This window comes from Pyrus communis, chromosome 5, assembly GCF_963583255.1.
Source record: "Pyrus communis chromosome 5, drPyrComm1.1, whole genome shotgun sequence".
Lineage (NCBI taxonomy): Eukaryota > Viridiplantae > Streptophyta > Magnoliopsida > Rosales > Rosaceae > Pyrus > Pyrus communis.
This window is the reverse complement of record NC_084807.1, coordinates 20,415,083-20,442,197: the sequence shown is the minus strand read 5'-3', so window position 1 is coordinate 20,442,197 and position 27,115 is coordinate 20,415,083. Positions and strand designations below refer to the sequence as shown.

The 27,115-nt window shown below is 36.8% G+C and overlaps 3 protein-coding genes across 3 annotated transcripts; 2 read left to right on the top strand and 1 right to left on the bottom strand.

Annotated features, from left to right (window-relative positions):
• Positions 1-10,112: 10,112 nt before the first annotated feature.
• LOC137733332 (WAT1-related protein At3g30340-like) lies at positions 10,113-12,357 on the top strand. Its single transcript, XM_068472485.1, has 6 exons — positions 10,113-10,294; positions 10,485-10,547; positions 10,662-10,778; positions 11,028-11,448; positions 11,936-12,087; positions 12,198-12,357. The coding sequence occupies exons 1-6, from the start codon at positions 10,113-10,115 to the stop codon at positions 12,355-12,357; spliced, it is 1,095 nt and encodes a 364-aa protein (XP_068328586.1).
• Positions 12,358-20,452: 8,095 nt separating this feature from the next.
• On the top strand, positions 20,453-23,725 carry LOC137734726 (uncharacterized). Its single transcript, XM_068473995.1, has 11 exons — positions 20,453-20,810; positions 20,922-21,002; positions 21,138-21,233; positions 21,348-21,431; positions 21,579-21,648; positions 21,828-21,910; positions 22,171-22,250; positions 22,532-22,630; positions 22,745-22,853; positions 23,166-23,255; positions 23,391-23,725. The coding sequence occupies exons 1-11, from the start codon at positions 20,589-20,591 to the stop codon at positions 23,427-23,429; spliced, it is 1,053 nt and encodes a 350-aa protein (XP_068330096.1). The 5' UTR covers positions 20,453-20,588; the 3' UTR covers positions 23,430-23,725.
• On the bottom strand, positions 23,389-24,717 carry LOC137734379 (uncharacterized). Its single transcript, XM_068473657.1, has one exon. The coding sequence runs from the start codon at positions 24,715-24,717 to the stop codon at positions 23,743-23,745; it is 975 nt and encodes a 324-aa protein (XP_068329758.1). The 3' UTR covers positions 23,389-23,742.
• Between the last annotated feature and the right edge of the window lie 2,398 nt (positions 24,718-27,115).

Here is a 27,115-nt window from a genome sequence, read left to right as displayed (position 1 = left end):
CTCCCCGAGTCAATTTTGGCTATATTCGCCATTATTTTCGGCGAATCATGACTCCCCATCACCTGCAAACATCATCATGTCCTTCGTCCTTAGTTGATCATCCAAAAATTCGAAGCAAACGAGGCTTTTTCATGGTGTACGGTGGCGACAGTGCCGTGGGACTCTTGGTGGCAATCCGCCAATTCCGAATGAAATACACTCGATGTTCATCACCAAAACACTCCTTTAGAGCTCAGGAATAGAGCCCAAATAGGTTTGGGGGCAGCGGAGCACCGGTGGTGGTCGAATCGAAGCACGCCCACACCTAGGGTTCCGGCCGTTCATGGGAAAATTCAGGCGTTTCTTGGCCAAATTGGACTTTGGCCTAGGGGCGCATGGCGAGAGGGCCAACAATGCTATTTTAAGCTAAATTAGATGTCTTGATTTCAGATTTGATATTCGTACAACGTAGTTTGGTCATTTGAACCTAAATTCACTACGATACACTACTTGGTCAAAATATGAATCGACGATCCGACCTTTGGATCGTCACCAAACTTTAGTACATTATAGTATGTAATATTTGGGGACCTTAGGAACTTATAGATCAGAATCTGACGTATGGATATTCCCGAATTGGATTTGTAAGATAGTAAATTAAAACGCCAACCGCCACTCGAATGTTGTGATTGGCGGAGATCCGACCGTGGGATTGAAATGAAATTTTAGTATGTTGTTCTAGAAGTGTAATGTAAATTACAAATGGCTTGATCCCTTAATAGGATGCGTAGGCAATCTAACAAGAAGGTTAGATGCGGCCATAATAAAATACCTGAGATTGATCTTTTAGTAAAATTTGCTAAGAAAATGAATTTGGGGCCTATCTTAGTAATTAGCTTCCGAATTAGAAATATCAGATCGTTACAGTACATGAAGAGGACTTGGATCTAGTGTCTACTTTCTCGGTTTTGAGTTTGCTTTCCTCTGAGGATGTGATCGCCTAAGCTGCTTCAAGTTAGGTTTTTTTTTTGTTGTTTGTTTTTACTACCTTCGAGCCTAAGCTTGTGAAGGACTCCCATTGTATCTTGGGTTGTTACTCCTGTTTTGCTTGGGCCTTTTACATTATCTATTGTTGTTTTGTTGGCTCTTTTTGGGCCTTGTTCTAGTTTTTAATCGAAGTAATCTTGTTTGACCAAAAAAACAATTGTTACGAGTCCTGACTTCCTATAGGTTACACATGGGTATTAAAACTATTATGGTTTCTTGAAAGGGTGGTGCTATCCACACACCTTTTTTTAACTTATAAATCTCATACACCTTTCTCAATTTGCATCCGGCTAATTGAATGAATTGAAGATGGCGAATGGACAGAGATTAACAAGGAGTGTGTGTAGGAAGTAAAAATGAGCGTGTGGATAACATCACCCTCTTAAAAAAAACCTAGATATTCAGTAACACTAGTTATCCCTTTTGTCTCTTTCCTATTTCCAACTCTCTCGATTCATGATTTTCTCTATTCTAAATAAGGAAAGATGTCTGCCACATGCCTTTGATGCCTAAGGAGTAGAGATAAAAAAAAAGAACTTGAGAGAGTTATGAGTAGTAAGTGGCGATTACCTTTTCTTCTCTTTGACCTGGCATTTTATAGAGACTAAACCCTAGCAACTGGGAATAGGGGGCTGCAGAGTATACTAGACAGTCTTTGATGATGCAGGCTAGTCCCTGCAATCTTAAAGGTCCCTGTTGGTAATAGCGTAGTCGTGTCGGACACCTAAGGGGAGACTTCGGAGAGTCAGTGTCCTGCCACCAATGGGCTAAGTATGACCCAATGGCAAAACCTAAAGTAAAATATATCTTTTCTCACCATTCTCATAGTGTATAAGACAAATGTATGCATTTTGATTAGGGTCGTATTTTATAGTTGCAATTCTACCATTTATGTCTTTTTTATTTTGTTGAAAATCGATTTGACGATAATTATGGGTGGGTCGGAGATCCCATAATATATGTATTGATGGCCCAGAGAGCCCATGACTTGTACTATGGATAGCTTTGAGAGTCCATGGTTTGTTAGTGGCATAAAGGTTCACTACCCTAGGGCAAACTATGTTTTATTCCCTTGAGGTGATTTGTGGTCTACTCACGGCGTCAAGGGTAAGACAATCATATTGAGCATACTGTCCAGTGTCCTTATCCTATTGGATGTGGTTAATTTATGTCTCTACAATAATAACTTTGTACTTGATAAAAGTTCGGATCATTAGGGTTAACTATCCAAAAAAAAAAAAAAAATACTTTCAACAAAAAAACAAAACATACTTTCACAGTGTATATGAATTGCTAGCTAGAATGCACTTTCACATAGTGAATATTTAGTGCTAGTATGAGTCTGCATATAATCGTAATGTGATGTAAAGAAAGGCCTCTATGTGCATTGCATAGACATATGCTTTCACACAGATATCAAATGGACTCTGGAATATTACTAAGCAAAACTAATGAAAATGGCTTGAAATCTTTGAGTTTTAACGATAAGGACAAAATAAAAGGTATAGTGAATAGTATCATATTGACTTTTTAGTGTAAAAATATGGTTTTTCGTTAAAATGAACAGTACCAAAAGCTTTTCATTAAAGTTCCCATATTACTAACCATGTAGACATCATTGTTAAAAATAGACAAAAGTTAGAGAGATAACCTTTCTAAGGACAGGAGCGAAGTAGGTGCAAAATATCACACTATGACTTTAGTAGCTATAACACAAAAAAGGATGGCAGATAAAGAGAGGAAGGGATACTGATATTATTTCTCTTGCTTTCTTTCGTAGTGCATTTGATAACAGACGGAGTGCTCTATTTATAGAGCGACTCTCGTAACTACAACCATCAAAATATAATGATGACACTTTTGAAAGTATTAAACACTATTACTCACTATTACTAAGTCTTTGGGCATTCTTTTGAGTGGGCATTCACCCACTAATTCTGTAACACTCCCCCTTGGATGCCCACATATCAACATCAGTTGCCTCGTTAAAACCTTGCTCGAAAAAACCCAGTGGGAAAAAACCATAGCAAAGGAAAAAGAGTACAACTTTACCTAGATTGTTGATATAGTGTTAAGTATGCTTATGTTGCCTCGTTAAAACCTTGTTAGGAAAAACCCTGTGGGAAAAATCCTAGTCGAAGGAAAATGAGTACAACAAGCATGTATCATGGATGTTTCCCCTGATATTTATCTTCCCCTGATTCTGCATTCTTCAAATTTAGTTGATTGGTAAGTCGACGTAATCCAATAGTCTGCACTAACTTCTAAAACGTGCACTTTGGTAGAGACTTGGTGAACAGGTCTGCCAAATTTTCATTGGAACGAATTTGTCTGACTTCAATAACTTTAGCCTTCTAAAGCTCATGTGCATTGAAAAACTTTGGCGATATATGTTTAGTCTTATTGCCCTTAATAAATCCTTCCTTTATTTGGACAACACAAGCTGCATTATCTTCATGGATGACAGTTAGATTGTCTGTCTTCAAAGGTAAACCACATGAATTCCAGATATGATGGATTATTGATTTTAACCAGGAACATTCACGACTTACTTCATGTAAAGCAAGTATTTCTGAGTGATTTGAAGATGTAACAACTAATGTTTACTTTGTTGAGTGCCATGAGATTGATGTATCTCCATTAGTGAACACCTATCCAGTTTGTGAGCAGGCTTTATCCGGATCAGAGAGGAAACCAGCATCTGCATATCCAGCAAGGATCTGGTCATTTATGGATTTTCTTGAGTAAAAGAGACCCATGTATGTTGTCCCACGAAGGTATCGCAAAACATCTTTGACTCCTTTCCAATGACGCATTGTTGGAGCAGAGTTATAGCTTCCTAACAAGTTAACTGAAAAAGCTATATCTGGTCTAGTACATTGCACTAAGTAGAATAAAGCACCTACTGCACTCAGATATGGTACTTCTGGACCAATGACCATTTCATCATCTTCTTTTGGTTGGAATGGATCTTTCTTAATGTCCAAATAATGAATGACCATTGGCGTACTGAGTGGATAAGCATTGTCCATGCCAAATCGCTTCAGGATTTTTTCAATGTAAGCTGATTGGTGGACCAAAATTCCATTAGCACAATGCTCGATCTGCAGGCCGAGACAATATTTTGTTTTCCCAAGATCTTTCATTTCAAATTCGCTTTTCAAATATTCAGCAGCTTTATTGAGCTCTTCAGGAGTTCCAACAAGGTTTATATCATCAACATATACTGCCATTATAGCAAATCCAATATTTGATTTCTTAATGAACACACAAGGGCAAATGACATTGTTGATATATCATTCTTTGATCAAATATTCACTGAGATGATTATACCACATTCATCCAGATTGTTTCAGCCCATACAAATCGTCTTAATTTGATCAAGAGTATACCTCGTGGTTTGTTAGTTGTTTCAGGCAACTTAAGTCCTTCTGGGACCTTCATGTATATGTCAGTATCTAATTCTCCATATAGATACGCAGTGATGACATCCATAAGTTGCATGACAAGCTTTTCTGAAACCACTAAACTTATTAAGTAACGGAACATAATTGCGTCCATTTCAGGAGAATATGTATCCTCATATCAATTCCAGGTCTTTGTGAAAAGCCTTGTGCAACGAGTCGTGCTTTGTATCTTGCAATCTCATTTTTCTCATTGCGTTTTCTTGTGAATACCCATTTGTAACCCATGGGATTTACATCAGGCGAAGTTTGGACTACTGGTCCAAAAACACTTCGCCTTTCCAAGGAATTTAATTCTGCTTGGATTGCATCTTTCCACTTTGGCCAACTTATCTCTGTTTGCATTCATCAACAGAGTAGGGCTCAATATCATCACTTAATATGATTTCAGTGGCTACTGTGAATACGAACATATCATCGATGATTATTTCATTCTGATCCCACAATTCATTTGTACATGCATAATTTATGGAGATTTCTTTGCTTTCATGTACTGCTGTCTCTTCAGGGACATGTGTCTCATCAAGGACATTTTCTTTTTCTGGAAGTACAGAATCATGAATTGCAGATTTTTCATTCATTTTCTTTTCTTGAATGATTTCATTTGAATTCAGATGTGCCCTTGTCTTTCTCTTTCGAGGGTCTGAATCTTTTGAACCTGGGCGTCTACCACGCTTCAAGCGTGCACCAGATGAATCATTCGCTGCCATTTTATTTTGTCCAACAGGGACATCAATTCTTGCAATTGCATTTGCAGTTAGTATATGTGATTTTTAACACTTTCATAACATCATTAAATGCATCTGGCATTTGATTGGCAATACTTTAAAGATGAATGATCATTTTCACTTCATTTTCACATTAAGTGCTATGTAGATCGAAATGAGACAAGGTGGGTACAACCCATATCAGCTCTTGTCGTTCTTCTGGAATGGTCTTTTTTTCCCCTAACGACGGGAAGAATGTCTCATCAAAGTGACAATCAGCAAAACGAGCTGTAAACATATCACCTGTCGGGGGTTCCAAATTTCTAATGATAGATGGTGAATCAAAACCCATATAAATTCCCAATCTACGCTGAGGTCTCATTTTAGTGCGTTGCAGCGGTGCAATAGGCACATAAACAGCATAACCAAAAACTCGTAAATGTGAAATGTTGATGTCCAAACACGAGTTGTACTGAGGAGTATTGGTGGTTGGCGATAGGTCTTAATCAAACTAATGATGCAACATGTAAGATGACATGTCCCCATGTAGAAACTAACAATTTTGTTTTCATGAGCAGAGTGCGAGCTATTAACTGATGCCGTTTGATCAATGCTTTTGCTAAACCATTTTGAGTATAGACATGAGGAACAGAGTGTTCAACATCAATGCCCAATGTCATGCAATAATCATCAAAGGTTTGAGACGTAAATTCACCAGTGTTATCAAGTCGAATTGACTTAATGGGATAATCTGGGAACTGTGCTCGCAACTTGATTATCTGAGCAAAAAGTTTCACAAAAGCTATATTCCGAGTAGATAAGAGACAAACATGTGATTATCGGGTAGATGCATCAACCAAAACCATAAAATATCAAAATGGTCCACAAGATGGTTGAATAGGTTCACAAAGATCCCCTTCAATTCTTTGCAAAAATGATGGGGATTCAGCATCAACCTTTAGTTGTGATGGTCTAATTACCAACTTCCCTTGAAAACAAGTCTTGCAAGGGTTATCATTTGAGATAGCAATGTCTCTGCTCAATAATGGATGTCCGTTAGAGTTGGTAATGATCTTACGTATCATGATGGATCCTAGATGACCCAAATGGTCATGCCAAAGCATGTAATCTTTTGAATCAATGAACTTTTGGTTCATGACAGCATATGATTTAATTGTCTTTATATATGTATAATAGAATCTACTTGACAAACCACGCAACTTCTCTAATATACGTTTCTGGGTATCATTCGAGGTAATGCATAGATACTCCACATTTTCTGCACTTTTCAATTCAATGGGGTATACATTTAAACGTATGTCTTTGAAACTCAATAAATTTCGAGTAGATCGAGTAGCATACAATGCATTTTGTATGGACAATATTGTTCCATTTAGTAACACAATCTGGGCTTTCCCTGAGCCTTCAATTACATCTGATAGACCTGATATTGTTGTTACCTTTACTCTTGTAAGCATCAAGCTTGAGAAATACTTTCGATCACGAAGTATTGTATGTGTGGTTGTGATGTCTTCAAGATAAATATCTCCGCCATTTCTCATATTTTGAGAATAACCATAGCTTTTATCCATGCTTTCTAAGTAAAGGGGATCACGATTAAAAACAACTTAGAAATTTAAATGCTTATTTTATTGAAATGCGAGTTTTTAAACTACAAGTTCAGAATAATAAAAGTACATCAAATATAAATGATTCAGTCGGACTGATACACTTCATTCCCTCTTTCCATAATGAAGTCCGAGACATCTAGGTGGGTTGTGTTCAACTGTCCTGATAAGTCACACACCGGATCAGGTATATCCATTGGTCTAGCCTGGTCGAGGAAATTAGTCTCAACACCCTTCTCCTTGAAGGAGGCTTGATATAGATTCACCAGATGTTTTGGGGTACGACAGGTACGTGCCCAGTGCCCATCACCACCACACCTATGGCAGGCTCCATCAGAGTTTCTAGGAGCATTGTTCATACGAGCTTTGCCTTTGTGGCGATTTCCATTTTTGAAGCTCAGGCCTGAATTTTGCCGTGGAATCTGGTTGTGAAACTGACCACCATGATTCTTGTCTTTCCTGTTCCACCGGCCTCACTTATGGCCACGTCCTCGTTTATGATTATCGCCACCAGAAGATGTGGCATTCACTTCGAGGGAAGTAGTATTCACTTTTAAGAATGGTGCAGATCCAGCAGGTCAGGACTGATGATTTTTCATCAGGAGCTCATTATTTTGTTCAGCTACTAAAGCACATATATCAGCTGGTTGTATTCAGTGAAGCCTCGCGCTCTATACTGCTGCTGTAGGAGCACGTTAGAGGCATGAAATGTGCTGAAAGTCTTTTCCAACATATCTTCCTTAGTAATGGTATCCCCACAGAGCTTCATCTGAGAGGTAATTCTGAACAACGCATAATTGTACTCAGCCACTGACTTGAAATCCTGGATCCTTAAATGAGTCCATTCATAGCGAGCCCTTAGAAGAATCACCATTGTCTGGTGATTGTATATGTTTCTCAATGCCTTCTAGAGAGCTAACGGATCTTCAACCGTTAAGTACTCGCTCTTTAGTCCCTCATCAAGATGGCGACAAATAAAGATCATGGCCTTCGCCCGATCTCGAGAGGATGAGCTGTTTTCTTCCCTAATGGTATCTCCAAGATTCCTTGCTTCCAGATGGATCTTGGTATCCAGTACCCAGGTAAGTTAATTCTTCCCAGTAATGTCTAAGGCAGTAAAATCAAGCTTTGCCAAGTTCGCCATTTTCTTTTCTTTCTAAAAGAAAAATGAGATGCGTAAGAACTTGCAATAATATGTATTCCTGGAGGAATATAGTGTTAGAACTTTTAGTTCTTACAAATTTTTCATTTTGATCTTCCGGCCAAAAATGATAAGCACTCGAAACTTCAGGCTCGAGATTTTCATGATTAATGAGAAGGGCGATTGTACCGCACCATTCTCATCGAAACAAGTATAGGATGAGCGATTATTCCGCACCACTTGAACAGCAGAAAAATTTTAATATGCAGAGCATGATATAATCGATTTAAATATGTAGAACAAGGTGGACGATTATACCGCATCACCTAAAATTGTAGTCAACTCAAGATGGGCGATTGTATCGTACCATCTTTGATCGCAATGAAAATTAAATTTGCAGTTCAAGATGGGCGATTATACCGCACCATCTTTGATTACAGTAAAATTAACATAAATAAACACTGGGTTAGAAATCAGGAACTACACCAAACAAGAAATCAAAGATATAAGTAACTGTTAAATTTAGAATGAGAAGCAGGCATGGTGCTAGCAGTTCATAGCGAGGGTGTATCACGCAGATGAAGCGGAAGAAGAAGAAAAACAGGAAAAACCTTAAAGGAAGCATTTTTTTTTGCTTTCGGTGAAGGGAGATGTGAACTATTTAAGGTTAGAGAGTCGTGCTGATAACGTATTATAAATAGACAAAAGTTAGAAATATAACCTTTCTAATGACAGGAGCGAAATAGGTGCAAAATATCACACTAAGACTTTAGCAGCTATAACACAAAAAAGGATGGCATATAAAGAGAGGGAGGGATACTGATATTATTTCTCTTACTTTCTTTTGCAGTGCATTTGATAACAGACGAAGTGCTCTATTTATAGAGCGACTCTCGTAACTACAACCATCAAAATATAATGATGATACTTTTGAAAGTACCAAACACTATTGCTCACAATTACTAAGTCTTTGGGCATTCTTTTGAGTGGGGCATTCACCCACTAATTCTATAACAATCATATAAATATATAATATAGGTATATTACCATTCTCAGCATGCGTTTGGCTATATGACGCGCCTAAATACACATCAGCTACATTCTTTTTTGAGTTAAATAACAAAATAATTGGCGTGTCAAGTTGCCCAGCTAGCAATAACCATTAGCTTTATATTTGGGTTATATCTTTTTTCTAAGATGTGACATATTGTTCTTCAAAACAATGCAATAGCAATGAACAATACTTTGTCATCCAAATAATGCAATATTGCATTCTTTACATGGAAGTATTAGATACTACTTTGAAGAAATGATAGTGTGCCATCATATCAACCACTAGTAGTTTTCGAGAAGATGTTCATTGATGCAGTATTGTTTCTTCCAGATGAATTTGCAATGAATTATTCAAAAAAAAAAAGAAGAAAAAACTAGATGGCAAGAAGAATGGTCAAAATGCTTTGCTTCTTATATGTAAGGAGGGAAGTACTTCCTTCAACGATACTGTGACATAATTTTATTGTACAATTTGAACCGTCATTCTCTTTATTATCATTTGTAGAAAAGTTCTTTCAATTTAGAGTACTTTAGCCATCTATATGAGATGAACAAATTGACGATTATGTTAATAAGTAACTTTTCATGATAAAACGTCAATTTGTTTGATTCCTATGGATTACTGAACGGACTTCAAACTAAATGAATTTTGTCATCGATGATTTTTAGATGATAATAAAGAAAATAAACAATTTCTATTATGATATTTGAATTGTAAAATAATGTCAAGAAGTAAAACAGTGTTCAAAAAGAATACTCTTAATTAGTTACAATGAAGTAACATAAAAATAAATAAATAAAAAAAAATTGAAATATATTTTATCTGAGGTCACATATAGTAATTGATTCTTTGCTTAACTTATTAAAAAAAGTTGCAGTAAAAAGACGTCTGAAAGGATGAAAATATTATAAAGAATTGCATGTTGATTGCATCAATCTGTTGAAATGATGCCAAGAATTTTAACCATTTATATCCTCATATGTAGGAGGGAAGCAGCTGGTTGGTTCACCTATAAGTATATATAAGCATATAACGAGTCTAATAACTTACAGCATTATGCTTTGAATCGCAGTATACTTATATATTGTTAAGATGAATTGCTGGGCAAAATGGAAGCTTGTTATTGTCATGCTGGTCATTAACCTTGCATTAGCTATTGTAAATGTTCTTCTTAAGAAGGCTCTTGATGGAGGATTAAACGGTTTGGTAATTGCTACTTATCGACAGTCGGTTTCTGCTGTTTTCTTGACACCCATTGCCTTCTTTTGGGAAAGGTAAAACCTACATATACTTGAGTTATTACTTATGTTTAATGCTACATGTATCATATTAGCGATCTTCCACGTAGAGAACATTGACTATCGAGTCAGCCTTATCTCTATAAAAAATATGATCAGTAAATATGGTATATGTAGTTTTATTTGCGCCACTAGTATACTAAGCGTATAGTTAGTTTTCTTGCAGCAAAAGCAGACCAGAGCTTACAACTCGAATCTTATGCCTCCTTTTCATCAGTGCTCTTATTGGGTTAGTAATGGTATTTACGATTGATACGGTTTCTCAGATTTTATATTTGTATGTTGTTTCATTTGAGGTTGTTATCTTTTGTGAAATTTTGTGCTAAATACTTGTGTCTTTCAGGGCAACTTTCACACAATACTTATTTCTTCTTGGACTTCAATACACCTCTGCTACATATTCCTGTGCATTCATCAACATGGTGCCTGTCTACACTTTCCTATTGGCTCTACCATTTGGGTAAAGTACAAAGAATAAGTTTTTAAGTCTGATTAATTATCTGAAATGGGTATTGGAATGTATAATTTGGAATCCTGATTTCCTCTATGTTTACTAATACAGACGTAATAAAAAAGTACGTGATAAAATATACTCATTCCCTCTATCTCATGTGCCCGACTTCCCCCATTCACAATTTCTCGCATTCTAAGTAGGTAAACATGTTGTTAATGGAATTATAACTTCAATTTTTCGGACTTGATTTTGCAGTCTAGAGAAAGTGAACATAAAGAGAAAGGATGGGATAACTAAAATCCTGGGTGCCTTCATATGTATTGGTGGAGCTGTATCCTTGATCTTATACAAAGGAATGCCACTAACCAACCAACATTCAGAATCCACACATCAAATGCAAAACCATGGCGATACAATGGCTTCATCATCAACTAAAATGACTAAGAGGTGGGCTGGTTCAGCATTTTTGGCATCAGGCTGCCTCTTGTGGTCTTCGTGGTTTCTCATCCAAGCAAAGATTGGCAAGAGCTACCCTTTTCAGTACTCTAGCACTGCGATATTGTCCTTCTTCGGCGCCATTCAATCCGCCATCTTGTGCTTCATAACCCAGAGGCACATCGTCATGTCAATGTGGATTCTCAAGGGGAAGTTGGAGATCTTGAGTGTTGTATATGCTGTGAGTATTTTCTTTGACATCTCTTCAATATTCACTGCTCAAATCTTTCCTAGCTAATGTAAGCTTGAGCGTTAGGCTATAATGGTTGCCTAAAACGGCATCTCCCTCCGAGACAACTCAAGCAGATTTTAGGGTTTAGTATTTTCATGCATGTTGGTGCTCATTCTCTACCAAATTAAGTTTTTAGGGTTTATTGGTTGTCTAACATGGTGTCATGGCCGCACCTATATGTTTCTTTCTCGCCTACTAGTCCGTCTCTCCACGTACAAGATGAACATGCACGCGAGGAGGGAGTAACCTTGATATACAATATTGTTATAGGTCAATATTTCCATACAACATAAGCTTTTAGGTCTAGTGGTTGTTTAACAGCCAGTGGATGTGATCGATCGATAATTTCGATTTCATTTAGTAATCCATACAAATGCTACAGTCTAGAATATTATTTCAAGAACTAATTAGGGTTTCATGTGTGTTGACATTTCAGGGAGCAGTAGGATCAGGGTTATGCTATGTAGGGATGTCAAGGTGTGTGAAACAAAAGGGTGCACTCTTCACAGCAGCATTTACCCCCGCCACCCAGATATTTGTGGCCATGTTGGACTTCTCTTTCTTGCATGAACAAATTTACCTCGGAAGGTAATTCACTCAATTATGTTTAATTTTGAATGTTTACATATATCATTAATTTTAATTATCTTCGTATTAACCCATTGCTAATTAATTTTTGGCCTTATTTAATTTACCAGCGTGGTGGGATCTGTTACTGTCATAATTGGCATGTACATTTTACTGTGGGGTAAAAGCAACGATCAAAAGGAAATGGTGATCAAGCAGACACAAGCAATTGATCAAGATCCAGAATCTGGTCCAACGCCACGAGGCATGCCCCTTGATGTAAATAGATAACCCTTCTGAAATGTTTAGATTTTTAACTTTTTTTCCGCACTGGTCAGATCAAATGTTGTAAGCATGGCTAATCAATTGAAATAAGAAGCAGAACTTTGCAACCTCTAAACTCTTTCTTTCTGGCTTTACCATTTTGGCAACCCATAACTTGGGTTGTTATGTGAAGTAGATGCATCAAATAGACAATTACAAGGGGAACTTGTACCACCTTGCCAATTTTGTTTTTACCTTTATGATACGCACATAGAGCAAATGCATGATGATGTTTGGAATCGATGCTTGTTAATGCTCAAAATTGAGAGGTTAACTTAAAGGGCTATGTCCACTGTCGTCTGTATATATATTTGTGTGAGGTTACAAATGCTACATGAAACGGCTTTTTTCATCCAGCTTACTGTTCATTATATAGACAAAAGTCACCATCGTAAGGAAGGTCAAGCGTGTGGCCTCAAAGAAGAGGTGATGTGGCCTCTTCCTATACACCCAATAAATATTTAGACAAACAAATATCTAGTCTTAGTCAACGGGTCTTCATTCAATAGTAATCTATCTGTAAAGTGCTCTAGAGAGGCAGTCTAGTGGTCTCAATAAAGCACCTTAGTATGGTGGCCACAAGAGAGCACCCTAGTCTGGTAGTCTCAGTAGAGCACCCTAATTTGATGGTCTTAGTAGAGCACCCTTATCTGACGTTCTTAGTATAGAACACCATGGTTTAGTGATCTCAGTGGTGCACTCTTGTCTAGTGGTCTTAGTTGAGCACATATCACTAGAGAGTAGGCCATTAGAGATTTGATCACTTGCCAAAGGGTCTCCTCCATCCAACAATGATTTAGTCCCCAATTAAAGAGTCTTCTCTCACAATAATGACATGCCAAAAGTAGGACGAAGTTATTCTGGAGACCCACGTTAAGAATACTGTATTACCAAATTAACAGGTAGAAAAAAAAATTGTGAAAGCAATGTAACAATTGAAATCATGATGAACGAATTTGGAGATAGGAACACAAGAATCATCACCCTGCAATTCGTCAAAGAAGAGAGATAAAGAGGACGATTTGATGAGAAATAATTTTCTATTTTTTGGTGAAGTTGAGAAGTAATTTTGATTTCATGATCTAAGAGAGGAAATTGTTTAGAAAATGGAAAGAAAAAAAAAAAGGAGGGATGAAACAGACTGAAGCAACATAGACCATATTAGTTATGTGGGCCAGTAGGTTGAATCTTACAATGGGTTACCTATAATAATTTGGTTCGAATTTATCTTTGACGAGAATACATCAGATTATGCCAAACCAGCCCTTAGTCATTGGATCTATTTGAATAATAACACAAAATTGGACTTAATTTTAATGTGGCTTTACAAAAATGAGCTTACATCAGATTATGCGTAAGATTTAATTGGTGTTTGTCACGTGATCCCTATTCACATTTTGTCTAAAGTAAATACGATTTTTTGCCGCACTAAAACTCAATCTTGCAAACCTAATTCTCCTTCGTCTTGTCTAATGACGTATCTGTTGCTATAAAGTTATGTTTTTGCCATTTTAAGTGGTTCACATGTTAATCACATGACAAATATGAACGAAAAAATAGATGAAATTTTAAATAGGCCATGCAAAAAATTGGATATTTATGAAAATTTAGGCGTATAAATTGGCTAAAATAAAAATATAAGGTGCAATACTATTGTCTAGTAATATTCTTTTTCACTTGTAAATTAGAAATCTTAGATTCAATATTCATCAAAGGCAAATTTGAATCACATTATGACTAGCTGCTAGGAGGCCACGCGTCGGCATCATATTAATAGTATATGTTGTATAAATAGGCAGCCGAGGGATTAAAAGGAGTTGTTGGTGCTCTAATAATTCTCTGTAATACAAGTTATTGTGCAATTGAGAAAGAAGTAAAGTTTCTAATATTGATATCATAGCCATTATGAAGCTTAACTGACCTCCTCTCACTTGGACCATCTTCAACCCTTAGATTAAAATCTAAAATTTTTACCCAAGAAATAGTTTTTCTCCTCTAATCCTTATGGGTTAAATTTTTAATTCAAAATTATTAAAGAATGAATTTAGGATATTTTTTTTAAAGTAACTTAAAAAATAATAAAAATGTAAATTATCGTAATTTAATTTTCTGAACATTTTAACCTAAACATATTTAAATTTCAATAAATATTTAAAAATCACTAAACCGACATCATGAAACTCGTGACCTTATGAAAGAATATAAAACACATAAAAGATTTTTTTTTTTTTTTTTTTTTTTTACCGTTGTATTTGGTCATATTAGATCTTAGCTACTGGATTCAGTGAATTTATAAATATAAAACTAAAAAATACACATATATAGTGGGTCAGTCCTACTAACTCAGAGGGAATTCTGACCTAAATTTGCCCCAAAAATGAGTTTTGCGTTAAAAATCATATTTGCCCAATGGTTGGAGCATGTTAGGGTAAGTTTATAACCTAAAATTTGAATTTTCATCTAAGGTTGGAGTAGGTTTTAATATAGAATATTGATAATATGGTTTGTTAAAAATAAAAAAAATTTAAAAAATGTGTACAAGGCAAAAATTGATGACGAAAGTTAAATAAGCAAAAGCCTCAAACAAAACAAAAGTTAAATAAAATAGCTAATTACTGGTTTAAAAGTTTTTTTTTTTTGGCCTAATCGGATAAATAGTTCTCGTGGTCATAAGATATTCACAAGGTAGCCTCTGTGTTAAAAAAGTTCGGATTTAAACTCTTGTGGTCTAAGTCTGTTAGGATTTATACCCAAAATTGAAACTTACATCATTCCTCCGTTAGTATCAAGCACGTGAGTGTCAGATATGAGGATAAGATCGTCATTTCATCCCTCGTTTCATCCATTCAGGCTTCCATAGTCATTCTCCAGTTGTCCATTCCCCTCTCTTTTACGTTTCGTCCCCCGTACCGAGGCTTCCATAGTCACTCTCCAGTCGTCCCCTTCCCCTTTCTCTTGCATTTCGTCCCTCGTACCAAATCACACATCTCATTTGACAAGAGATAATATCGCAGCTTGAGATGTTTGCAATTGACTCACTCCCGTCTGGCATTTCGATCCTGCGAAACAATTTGAACGTCGTTTTGTTGTTTCTGGATCGAAGAAAATTGTTTTCTTTGTTTCATTGCATCTTTGATGTTGTACCTTTAAATCAAAGGGTCAATGTCAATTTGGTACGATGGTCAAGGTCTGATCACGGTCGTCGAGCAGATTGAGGTCTGCAACCCAACGTATTACTTGAAGTGGCCGAAACGCCTGGTTTTGCTCTTCACTCCTCATGAACGTTGAACGGAAGGGATGAATGACCATTCATTCTAAAAGATTTATAATCACCATTGATAAACATGGTTCCAATCAATAAGCACAACAAACTACCAAAAAACATTCAATCGTTTACGAAATTCAACTTTCTTGACCCGATTACAAAAGAGCAAAAAAAACAAAAAAAATAGTGGACTCCCACATATGAAAGAATCAAAACACAATGTATCCAAAATAAAATAAGAGCACTATCAGGTTTTCTCCTACCATAGGTTCTGATTTTTGTGGACAAAGCTCTTGCCAGAAGGTTTCCATGGTGCAACAGTTTGTTTAGAAGTGGTTGGTGGATGAGGAGGCCATCCAGTCGTAGGACTTGAGCTTCCAAATCTACTTTAAGGCATCTCCACTCTAGGAATTGTGGTAAATGTGGGACCCTTTGCCCCTTCAATAATGGTTGGAGGATGAGGAGATACTCCAATCGTAGGATTTGAACTTCCAACTATACCTTGAGGCATCTCCACTCTAGGAATTGTGGTAAATGTGGCACCTCTTACCCCTCTAGTAATGGTTGGTTGACTGTTATCTTGAACCTGTGATAGTAACATAATGAAATGAAATTATTCACTTATCAATTGTGAAAAATACAAACTATAAGTCAATTGAATATAAATAAGAACTCACTTTTGTAGCTTCATGGGGATCACAATACAAGGCTTGCTTGGGGTTGTTTCTCCTTACTATAAGTTTGGACTTTTTAGGTGCTGGACCTCCATCGATTGAATGTACAACATCTTCAGCATCAACTTGAACAACAATTGTACGTTGATTCATTACTTGGTCTTCATTTCCAGCAGTTGTACTTGTACCACTCCTTTAAGCAGATGAACCACTACTTTGTCTTTTTTTCTCGTTGCCAGTTTCTGGTCGAATATGCCTATCTTTTGTCAACATATACACTTTGTGGGGCATCTCTAGGCTAATTTTTACAAAATTTTTTGTTATGCCCCCAACCCCAACACTTGTGGCATTGTATTGTCTTTTCCTTCCTACTCACAACCTGCTTAGAATCACTATTATTATCATTTACCTTTTTCTCCATTTTAGGATCTTTTTTCCTTGCTTTTTTTGGTCTACCAGGTTATTTTTTCACTAATGGGGGTACAAGGGGGTCCATGTTGCACTTAGGCCACATGTTACATCCTTTCAATGGATGAATCATGGGCTCATAAGCTTTCAAATAGGTTTCCTTGTGATACATCTCATCCACATAATCCTCTAGATCATGTCTATTACGACAAATTGCTGCACAACAATGCAAGCATGGTATCCCGATCAACTCCTACCGTCTACAACTACATGTCCTATTAGCAATATCAACCATAAACAAATCAGACAAACCACTCCCAACTTGGAATTTATAATTTCCTGAATGGGGCCAAATAATTCCTAGATGCAAACTTCTCCCTGTTTAACTTGTGTTGAATCTTAGGACATACATTCCTCTGAAGTTTACTTATTTCTGTCCTCTTAGCACATAACCTTTCCATTAAATTACACCATATCATCTCCAACATGGTTAGAATTGGTTTATCCCTAGCAGCAAGTATCCAACTATTAAAGGTTTCACATAGGTTGTTAAGAAGCATGTCACACTTCACCCTTGTGCTAAATCTAGACCTAGCCCACCTATCTGGATCTCATTTTACCAACCAATTATAGACTTCACCATCAATGCTCTTCAACTTCTCCATTTCAACTTCAAAGTCAACATGGTTGAGGGCTCTTGCAGCACTCCATAACAAATCTTTTAATGTCTTACCTTTATGAATGACTTTAAAGTTTCCGTACAAATGCCTCATACACCATCTGTGGTCAGATTCTGGCATAACCGTAGTAAAAGCTGTATCCAAACCCTGCAACATCAATACAAATTAAATAAGCCACTATATTTGCATACTTAAAGGAAACATAGAGTTTACCTTTTGTTGATCCGATATAAATGTCCACCCATGCTCATGAATTGGTCTAAGATCATCAATAAGAATCTGTAGAAACTAGCACCATGTATCTTTATTTTCAATTTCAACAGCAGCATAGGCTATTAGATACATATTGTCATTGGCATCAATGCCAACACCTGCTAGTAGTTGACCTGTAACCATGTTGTATATTTCTTAAATAAATTGAAATCATGCTTTCAAATTTTAATCATTCAAGGTTGAGAAAAAGAAAAAAATGTATTTACCTTTAAAAGCTCCTTTAAGATGGCAGTCATCAACTCCAATCATTGGCCTGCACCCAGCTTTAAATCCCTTTTTGCAAGCATCAAGGCAAACATAAAGTCTCTGAAAGAATGGAGGATTTGCATGCACTTTCATTGTACTTCGAACATTGGTTTGTATAACTTCTTCACAATATTCCCAAACCTTACCATATTGCTCTGCAATTGACTCTCTTATCATTTCTAAGGCTTCGTGTCTTGGCTTGAAACACTGATCTAAGGATACCTCCAATTCCATCTCCCTCTTAATTACGGTTTGCAAAATTTTTGCATTTATTCGTGGATCATCTCTAAACCTATCGATGTATCTTTCAACCATGAGTTTGAAAGTGAAATGTTTATTTCTCCATACTCGACTACATGTATGCTTGTCAACAAGTACTTTGATTTGCCAAGTGGTGTCATTTTGCATCTGACTAGCATGCAATCTCCAAAGGTAAGGTTTTGCACACAAAGTTGTAGCTCTTCTTCGATCATTCTTTTTTAAACCAATGTCATAACCACCAAGAATTGAGTATCACTTCACTGTTTTTTTTTAAATTTCACGATTTGCAAACCTCATTCTAATCTTCAAACTAGGGGTTTTCATATCTGTGCTTGCATTAAACTCAAGATCCCTCTCACTAGATTGTTCTTCATCATCTGAATTTACAGGGCTATGTAATTCCTCTGTTGGCAGCTCTTTTTCTATTGGGAAATTCTCAGTAGCTACGCTTTTTGGCAAAATTGTTTCGTCTACACGATCCCTCGTAATAGTTCCTGATAATGGCAAGTCCACCTATTTATCAAATAACAAATTATCATCTTCTATAGTAGCATCATTCTCACTGTCATAGAGCTCGTAATCAAAATCATCACTATCGATTCCATGCTCGTAATGAAAACCATTAGTGCACTCCCCACTCTCTTGTACAAAAGTTTCATATGGACCATGACCTTCCTCACCAACAATTACATTATCATTCACACCAATCCACTCCTCATTGTTCACTTCATCAGGTTGTGAATAAGTTACTTGAGAGAATAATTCTACTGGTACTTGAGAGAACACATCATCTGGTATCTCATCGAATACATTGGAATAATTTGATGTTTGATTTTGAGGCGGTTCTGTAGCTATATGTGGTGTATCAACATCATGCTCTACATAAATTCCTTGATCTAGGTATAAGCTTCACCATGTCCGTTATGTCAACGTCAGAAACTAGTGGATGCAAGCCATGTTCGGGCTCCTCTCCAAGTTTAGTATAATGATATTTCTTCACATTTGTATATCCAACCTCTTCCATCATGTACTTCAGTTCAATCGTTGACAACAAATCGGGATCCACATTGTCAAAGTACACTGTCTTACTACCAAAATATGTATGCTTGGGCAACATCATCAATTGCCCTCCACATATAAACTTCAGAGTTAACCTATCAGTACCTATAATTAAAATAAAATTGCATACTTTATCAATAAAATGGCAGTGCAATATATGACAATAAAGTTGCATACTTTAATCAATCAAATGCAAATTTCAAAGGTAACTGACAAGCGATGGAATGTGAAATCCAAAAAAGCAATAAGATTTGTTCTACTACTATTAAACAACTAATTGGCTTTTTGCCTTCTAGTTTGCTCTGTTTGTTTCCTTTTTGTTGCCTTCTTCCCTTTCAAAACCTACACATAAACCCCTATATATACCACTAAGAAGGAAACCGACTGGAAAAAGAAAAAATCTTCAAGCATAATAAGGAGGAGACAAACTGGAAAAAGAAGCAGAAACCGACTGAAAAAAAAAAAAAAAAAAGGAAAAGCCTTTGAAGCATAATAAGGAGGAGACCGACTGGAAAAAAAGAAAAAACTTTCATGGTGGATACGATTAATAACAAACCATTTTCAAAATAGAACAATCGCCTAAAGTTATCAAGATTGTAGCAATACCTGAGTATGTTGGTGCGACGTCTCTCTCAATTCTTCGTTTAGCCATCAATGTGGCTTTTCAAACACAAACCAAACCTCTGATTTCAATAAAAAAAAGTTTTGTTCATGCTTTAGAATTGGGAATGTCGTGAAGGTTTTAGCTAATAAGCTAGTGGCATGCTACTAACTATGAAATGACCATCTTATCCTCACATGTGAGACTCACGTGCATACTACTAACAGAGGAATAACAGAAGTTTTAATTTTGGGTATAAATCCTAACAGACTTAGACTGCAGGGGTTTAAATCTGAATTTTTTTACTATAGGGACTATCTTCTGAATACCTTATGACCACGGGGACCATTTATCTGATTAGGCTTTTTTTTTTTAAGAAAACTAATGAAAAGAACTTGAAAATTTTGAGTTCTAATGATAATGACAAAATAAAGGTTAAAGTAAATAGTACCATGATTAATTTTTAAGTGTAAAAAAATGATTTTTCGTTAAAGTGAACAGTATCATAAGTTTTTCGTTAAAACTCTCATTATTTTTTTTTTTTTTTTTTTTTTTTTTTTTTTGTTAAAAGGTTAAAAACAGAAGAGCGAAATACGGTGCGGATAGGAGCACGCTGTAACTGGATAAACCCTAGTGGCTATCGTAGTGGCCGAACAAAAACCCTAGCGCGAGATTGAAGAAGGTAACCTGACATCTGAGCTACCAGCGGTATCGATTCGGCAACTGCGAAAATGGGAGGCGATAACAATAAAAGGAAGCGAAGCGAAAGCGAAGGAGGAGGAGAAGAACCGCCGCCGGAGAAGAAGATGGAGATTCTGCCGTCGATGATAAAGAACAAGGAGAAAAGGTCGGCGGTGCACGCCAAGCTCAAGCAGCAGAAGAAGCTCGAAAAGCGCAAGAAGGCCAAAGCCCGCGACGCCGCCGAGAAGCGCGCTCTCGAGCTCGGCGAGGAGGTAATTTTAAGAATTTATGAATTATGAATTGAGAAATTGGGATTTTTATTGTTGATTGATGTTTAATTTTGGATTAAATAGCTAATTGGTGTTGTTCATTGCACTCTGTAGCCGCCGGCGAAGAAGATTCCCAAGACGATTGAGAACACCAGGGAAGTCGATGAGACTATTTGTAAGCCTGACGACGAAGAGGTTCGTTTTTGCACCTTTCGATTGTGTTTTATTGGCTTACAATGTAGCAAATGTGAATGAGTTTTGTTTTTTATGCGTGGGAAATCGAATGATGGTTTGCTTGCTTTCGGCTTTGTTTTATGTGTTCAATTGCAGCTGTTTGCTGGAAATGATGCCGATGAATTCAGTTCGATTTTAAAGCGCGAAATGAATCCAAAGATATTAATCACCACTTGCCGTTTCCATTCTTCTGTACCTATTTTTCCATAGTCCCCGCTTTTTACAGCATTCCGAATTTGATGCGGTTAGGGAATTCTTTGTTTTGGTTATTGTTGATTTACGGTTTTTTGTGTTTTGGGTCTGCAGAGGGGGCCTGAGTTTATAAAGGAACTACTTTCAGTGATCCCGAATGCAACCTACTACAAAAGAGGAACATATGACTTGAAAAAGGTGCTTTCTTTTAGAATCCCTCCCTTCCCCCCCCCCCCCCCCCAAAAAAAAAAAAAAAACTTTTTCCTTCCCCCCCTTCCATTTTTAATATGTTGATCATTAAATTCAAACAATTTATATATGTATGTTTTTTAACTTTGGTTGCAGATTGTAGAGTACGCAAATAAGAAGGACTTCACTTCTCTAATTGTTGTTCACACCAATCGCAGAGAACCAGGTTGGTTCTGTTTCTATTTGAAGGGTTCTCTAGAATTGTTGTGTTACTAGTGCTCCCTCTGGCTTTGTTTCTGATGACAAAAACTTTTAGATTGTTAGTAAAGTCTCTGAAGTGTTATCTTCCACTTCGTGTCCTTTTGTTAATATATCTAACTGTCAGCTACTGTTATAATCTTGTAGATGCTCTCCTAATAATTGGCTTACCTGCCGGGCCTACTGCCCATTTTAAGCTCTCAAAGCTTGTTTTACGCAAGGATATCAAGGTAAGTCGCATTCTGTTTTTCACATCAAGACAACACTAGCCTTTGGTTCTAGTCTTGCTTTACACATACTGCACTGAAGGGTTTTTAACTTTTCTTTTCTTAAAGTTGAGTGCAACGATAAATCCTACAATTTAGGCTTCTTAGATTTCTTTAACTACATATTAGATGGTTGATTTATGGAAGAGTTTTGTTTTTTGTGTGTGTGCATGACTGCACGTGTATATTATTTTTCTTATTGTGTTTATTTGATATACCTGCAGAATCATGGAAATCCAACCAGTCATGAGCCCGAGCTTGTGCTGAACAACTTTACAACACGCCTTGGTCATCGAATTGGAAGGTTGTGTTCTTTACCTTGTTTAAATGTTCTCCAAACAAAACTATTTTATTTTTATTGTTGTTTGAAAAGGAACAATGTTCTTCAAAATTATTTGTGATGCATTTTGTACTTTTGGATTTGGGCACACATCCTTGTACCTGGTACCAAAATGAGTGGACCCTAGTTTTTGTATTCTTCCGCCTGTACAATTTGCTTTAATAGCCTTTTGATATCTTTACAAGTTTGATATGAATCAACCTCTCAGTTTCTAATGGTTTTCATTGTCAACCTGCTTTCTTCAGATTAATTCAGTCACTTTTCCCACAAGAACCAAACTTTCGTGGTCGGCGAGTTGTAACTTTTCACAACCAGCGAGATTTTATATTCTTCCGGCATCATCGGTGTGCTTCTTTGGCATTTTTAAGTTGTAGCAATATGAAAATCTTTTACTTATTTTTTTTCTTTCTTGTAAAGCTTCCATTACTAATGAATACATTTCATTTCCATGTTTTCAGGTATATCTTTGAAGAAAAAGAGACTAAACAGATCGAGTCCAAAGGTAAAAAGACCAAGGATGCAAATGGTGAGAGCGGACCGAAAGGGAAAGTAATTGCTCGCCTACAGGTCGGTGTCTCTCAGTTCAACTTTTCTTCTTTCATATTCTTTTTATACATTATGCTTTGTTTGGCTTAGGCCTTACTTCACTACTTGAAGTATGTTTCATGCTTTGTTGTGGTCCATTACTGTGACCAGTGTGGTTCACAAAGAAATAAAAAGAATTAGTGACGCATGGCCCTCCATACAATGCAATCCATTAGGATAAAATTATGGGTTTTAATAAGGTCCCATCTTTATATACTCAGAAGCAATTGAATACGTATCTTGTCAAGAACATTTGTAGTTAATCATAACACTGTTTCCATCTTAAACTCACAGGAGTGTGGCCCTCGTTTCACCCTTAAACTAATTAGTCTGCAGCATGGGACCTTCGATACTAAAGGCGGGGAATATGAGTGGGTTCACAAGGTACTCAATTTGACATTTACTAATCAATTCATTTTGTATATTGGCGTCATCTCTTTTTGTTCTTAATAAAATATTCCGTCATGTTTCGTACTCACTGTTTGCTGCATTTTTTCTTCTTACCCATTTGTTTTATAGCCGGAAATGGACACAAGCAGAAGGAGATTTTTCTTGTGATTTGCTTTGGAATATTGCTCAAGTTTATCATTGCTGGAACACAACCGTTACAGTTGAAGAGTCGCTACTGCACGGCAAGAAGTACAGCAGCCCAGACATTGTTCTAGTTTTTTATCATTGCTGGAAGACAAGCGTTTACAGTTCAAGAGTCGCTACTGCACGGCAAGAAGTACATCGGTCCGGACCGTTGTTTTAGCTTTAAGACCAATTTTGTGATGTTCGATTCCGATGACTTGTGAATTCTGTATTGAATTTTGGAAAAAAGATTATCATGCTTTGTGCATGTTTCCTGAAAATATGTGTTTACATCCCATCATTTTCGCATTTCTACTTTGCTTGCGTTGCAAACAACTGCTGTCTTACTTTTATACACAGAATGTAGCTGTGTGATATGAATGCATGCTTCTCTAATTACATAAAGGCAAATCAAAACAAAGATGCCTCCGAAAGCAGCAACTCGCAACTCCAATCGCTCCGGCGGGGAGTTTGCGGTTAGATAAACACAATCTACGAATATCAAGATCCAGCTCGAACTCTCGAGTATTGAAGTAATCCATATGGACCTTCCGGTTTTCGCTCCTGCAACCCGGCATATAATCCTCGAACATAGGGTTCCCACGACCGAAAAAGTGGTCAGCGACCATCCCCGGTAGGATATCAACGTTCCTCCGACAATCAAAACCTCTTTACGACACACACATGATGAACACTCGCCTGAAAAAGTTGATGACACTAGAGCGTCAAGACCAGTATAGTAGGGTAAGATGACTGAATCCAAGTACATGCTGGCATGCAAAATTCCGGAGATTGTTGATGTCTCAAAAAACACGTACTTGAAGTCTGACTGGGCTCCATTGTCGAAGGTCAGCGCAGATATCAGAACGAGAATGAGGATTGCCGGGCCGGTGCATGAGACAGGAAAGGCGGAGTTGATCCGGTGGCCGTAGGCTAGGGCCAAGATGATCACTGGAAGGGCAACCGGACCGGACGGGAGCAAATATCTTTTTGACTGAATACTTTTTTGGCCCTTTCCTGATACGTGCATTACCATAAAGACTAGGGTTGCCAAGTATGAAGCTGCTGCAAAGAACAGAAGCAGAAAATCCACAGCCAGCGAATAGTTTCCGGCATAAGAACTGGTACAGTAGTAGTGGTAAGGGCAGTTGATTGGATCCAACGTTTCTTCCACCTGCCATTTTGTGCATTTGAAGAATGTTGATCGGATTTCTTCCTCAGTCCATTCGGGTTGCCATGTTGCATACTCGGGACGCAAGAGGTTCCAATTCATTGTGTTGTTAACCTTTTGAACCGTGATTCTTCCTGCAGGTCATAAAACATGTTTTATATATATCGAGGACATGAAATGTTGGTGTTTGCTCTAAGAAATGAAACCTTTGGCTTATTAGTTAGTTCAAATGTTTCTGCAGAAGGTGAAATGGATTAAGAAAGATCAACCAACTATTCTTGTATTTCCTCATCCACAAATAACTATTGGGTTTATTATGAATTTCATGGGAACCACATTTTATTAAGAAAAAGGGATATATTTGCTATTAGTTTGACAACTTGTAAAGCTTTCTCTTACGCCCTTTTGCTTGAGGAATTTGAACCCCAACTGCTTACTATTGTAAGTATGTTTTTGTGTACATTTTGAGGTGATTTGAACTAATAATCCGCCTTAATCCTAACATTTTCCCGCACCATCTTCGTGTTGAAGAATGTAAAATCTCACGTCAAAACCTTGACAAAATAGTATACAAAATATAAGTGTGTACTTCCACTAATAATAATGTGTTTGGGCAGTTTGGTGAATCAAATACTGCGGTCTAATTATGAACCGTTTTGAGTAGCTGACAATTTTTTGAAAGATTCTTGTGGATGTCTCATTAACTCCATAATTTATGTGGAGTAGACTTTGTTCTAGTAAGAATTATTAATTGATGAGGTGTGGGGAGAAGATATTTTTCTGTGTGTCGGGAACACGATTCTCCATTCCAATCCAATCATGTGTACCAAACGAGCTCATAGACACTAAAACAATTACTGGATTCAAAGCTTGTGTTAAAATAAATCGAAGCATTTTGTGATAAAACCTCACACCTGCGTACGGGGTCCTTAAAGGCAAGTGTGGGATTTAGAGGTAAATTTTTTATTTAGAACTAGAGTCGAGTAAGAAGGAACTGTCATGAGGAGTGAATTGAGTTACAAGGTGAGGTGGGAGTGTGACTGGATGAGGGAACTTGATTTCAAAGGGATGGCTATTTGAGTTTGGTAGGTGATTGCTAGTTTGCAACTGATGGAATGGCGATGGATTTTTGAGCAAAAAGAAAAAGTATTAAGTGAGTATTATTTTTGTTCTTTAATTTTGTTCTAAGCAAAGAGGTGTTTAAAAACATGAAGGTGGAATTTGAATCCCAGCCGAGTCTATAAAATAAGATAGAGAAAACGAGGGTGAGTAATGGTTAAGATGCTGACGAATGCGGCTCTGAAATAGTTGAAGAAGCTATGGTATTATATGAGCGATGAAATGTTGCAAATTTTGGATTATACTTATAGAGTCTCATTCTAAATACCATTTGATCTTAATTCAACGATATAGGAAAAAATACAAAAAATAAAAGTTAAATGATCACCTACCTTAGATTAAGATGGAACGATGCTACGATAAGTAGGGCTGGAAAAAAATCCCAAAAATCCCAAACCAAACCGAAAAAATTCCGATCCCAAACCAAAAAAATCCCAAACCAAAATTCCCGAAAATTTCGGTATGTCATCCCAAACCAAACCGAAATTTTCGGTATGGGATTCGGGATTACATCTCCATTTTTTCGGTATTCCCATACCGAATAGAAATAAATATTATATATATATATTATTTTTTAATTATAAGAGAATTATTTTTTAATTAATGGTATTGGTAGCCACTAGTGTGATTAATCTTTGTCTCAACTAAATAACTAATGTTTGTTTGTTCAATTTGTTTGTTTCTATATTCCAGTTGTCTCAACTAATGTGATTAATCTTTGGATATTAGTTTCCTGCATACCTAGCCACTAGTGTGATTAATCTTTGGATATTAGTTTCCTGCATACCTAGCCACTAGTGTGATTAATATGTGGATATTAGTTTCCTGCATACCTAGGCAAATCAAGGAAACAAAGGAGCAAAGACCATTATGCATGCATGAACATATCAGTATACATATATTGTATATATATACACGGACAAGGTGGGTACAGGGCATGCAATTAGTTGAGCTCAAATTTTTTTCTTTTGTTTTCGAGTACACAATATAGTTGTTCTTTCAGACATGGGCGCCGCCAAAATTTTCATTTAATTACAACTATGTGGAGGAGGAATCAAAGTTGGAATGTGGGGTGAGATGGCATTAGCCCAAAAACTTTGTGCACAAATGGGTAGTGGGTAGATTGAAACTTAATTTTAGCCCAAAAAAATAATATGTCAAATTTTAGCCCAAAAACATAATATGTCAAATTTTAGCCCAAAAACATAATATGTCAAATTTTAGTCCAAAAGCCCAAAAACATTTCGGGATTCCCGATTTGTCCCGAAATCCCGAAATTATTTCGGGATTCCCGAAAATTGGGATTCCCGAAAATTTGGTTTGGGATTGGTATTGAATTTGGGATTCCCAAAAATTTCGGTTTGGGAATCGGGACAAGGGT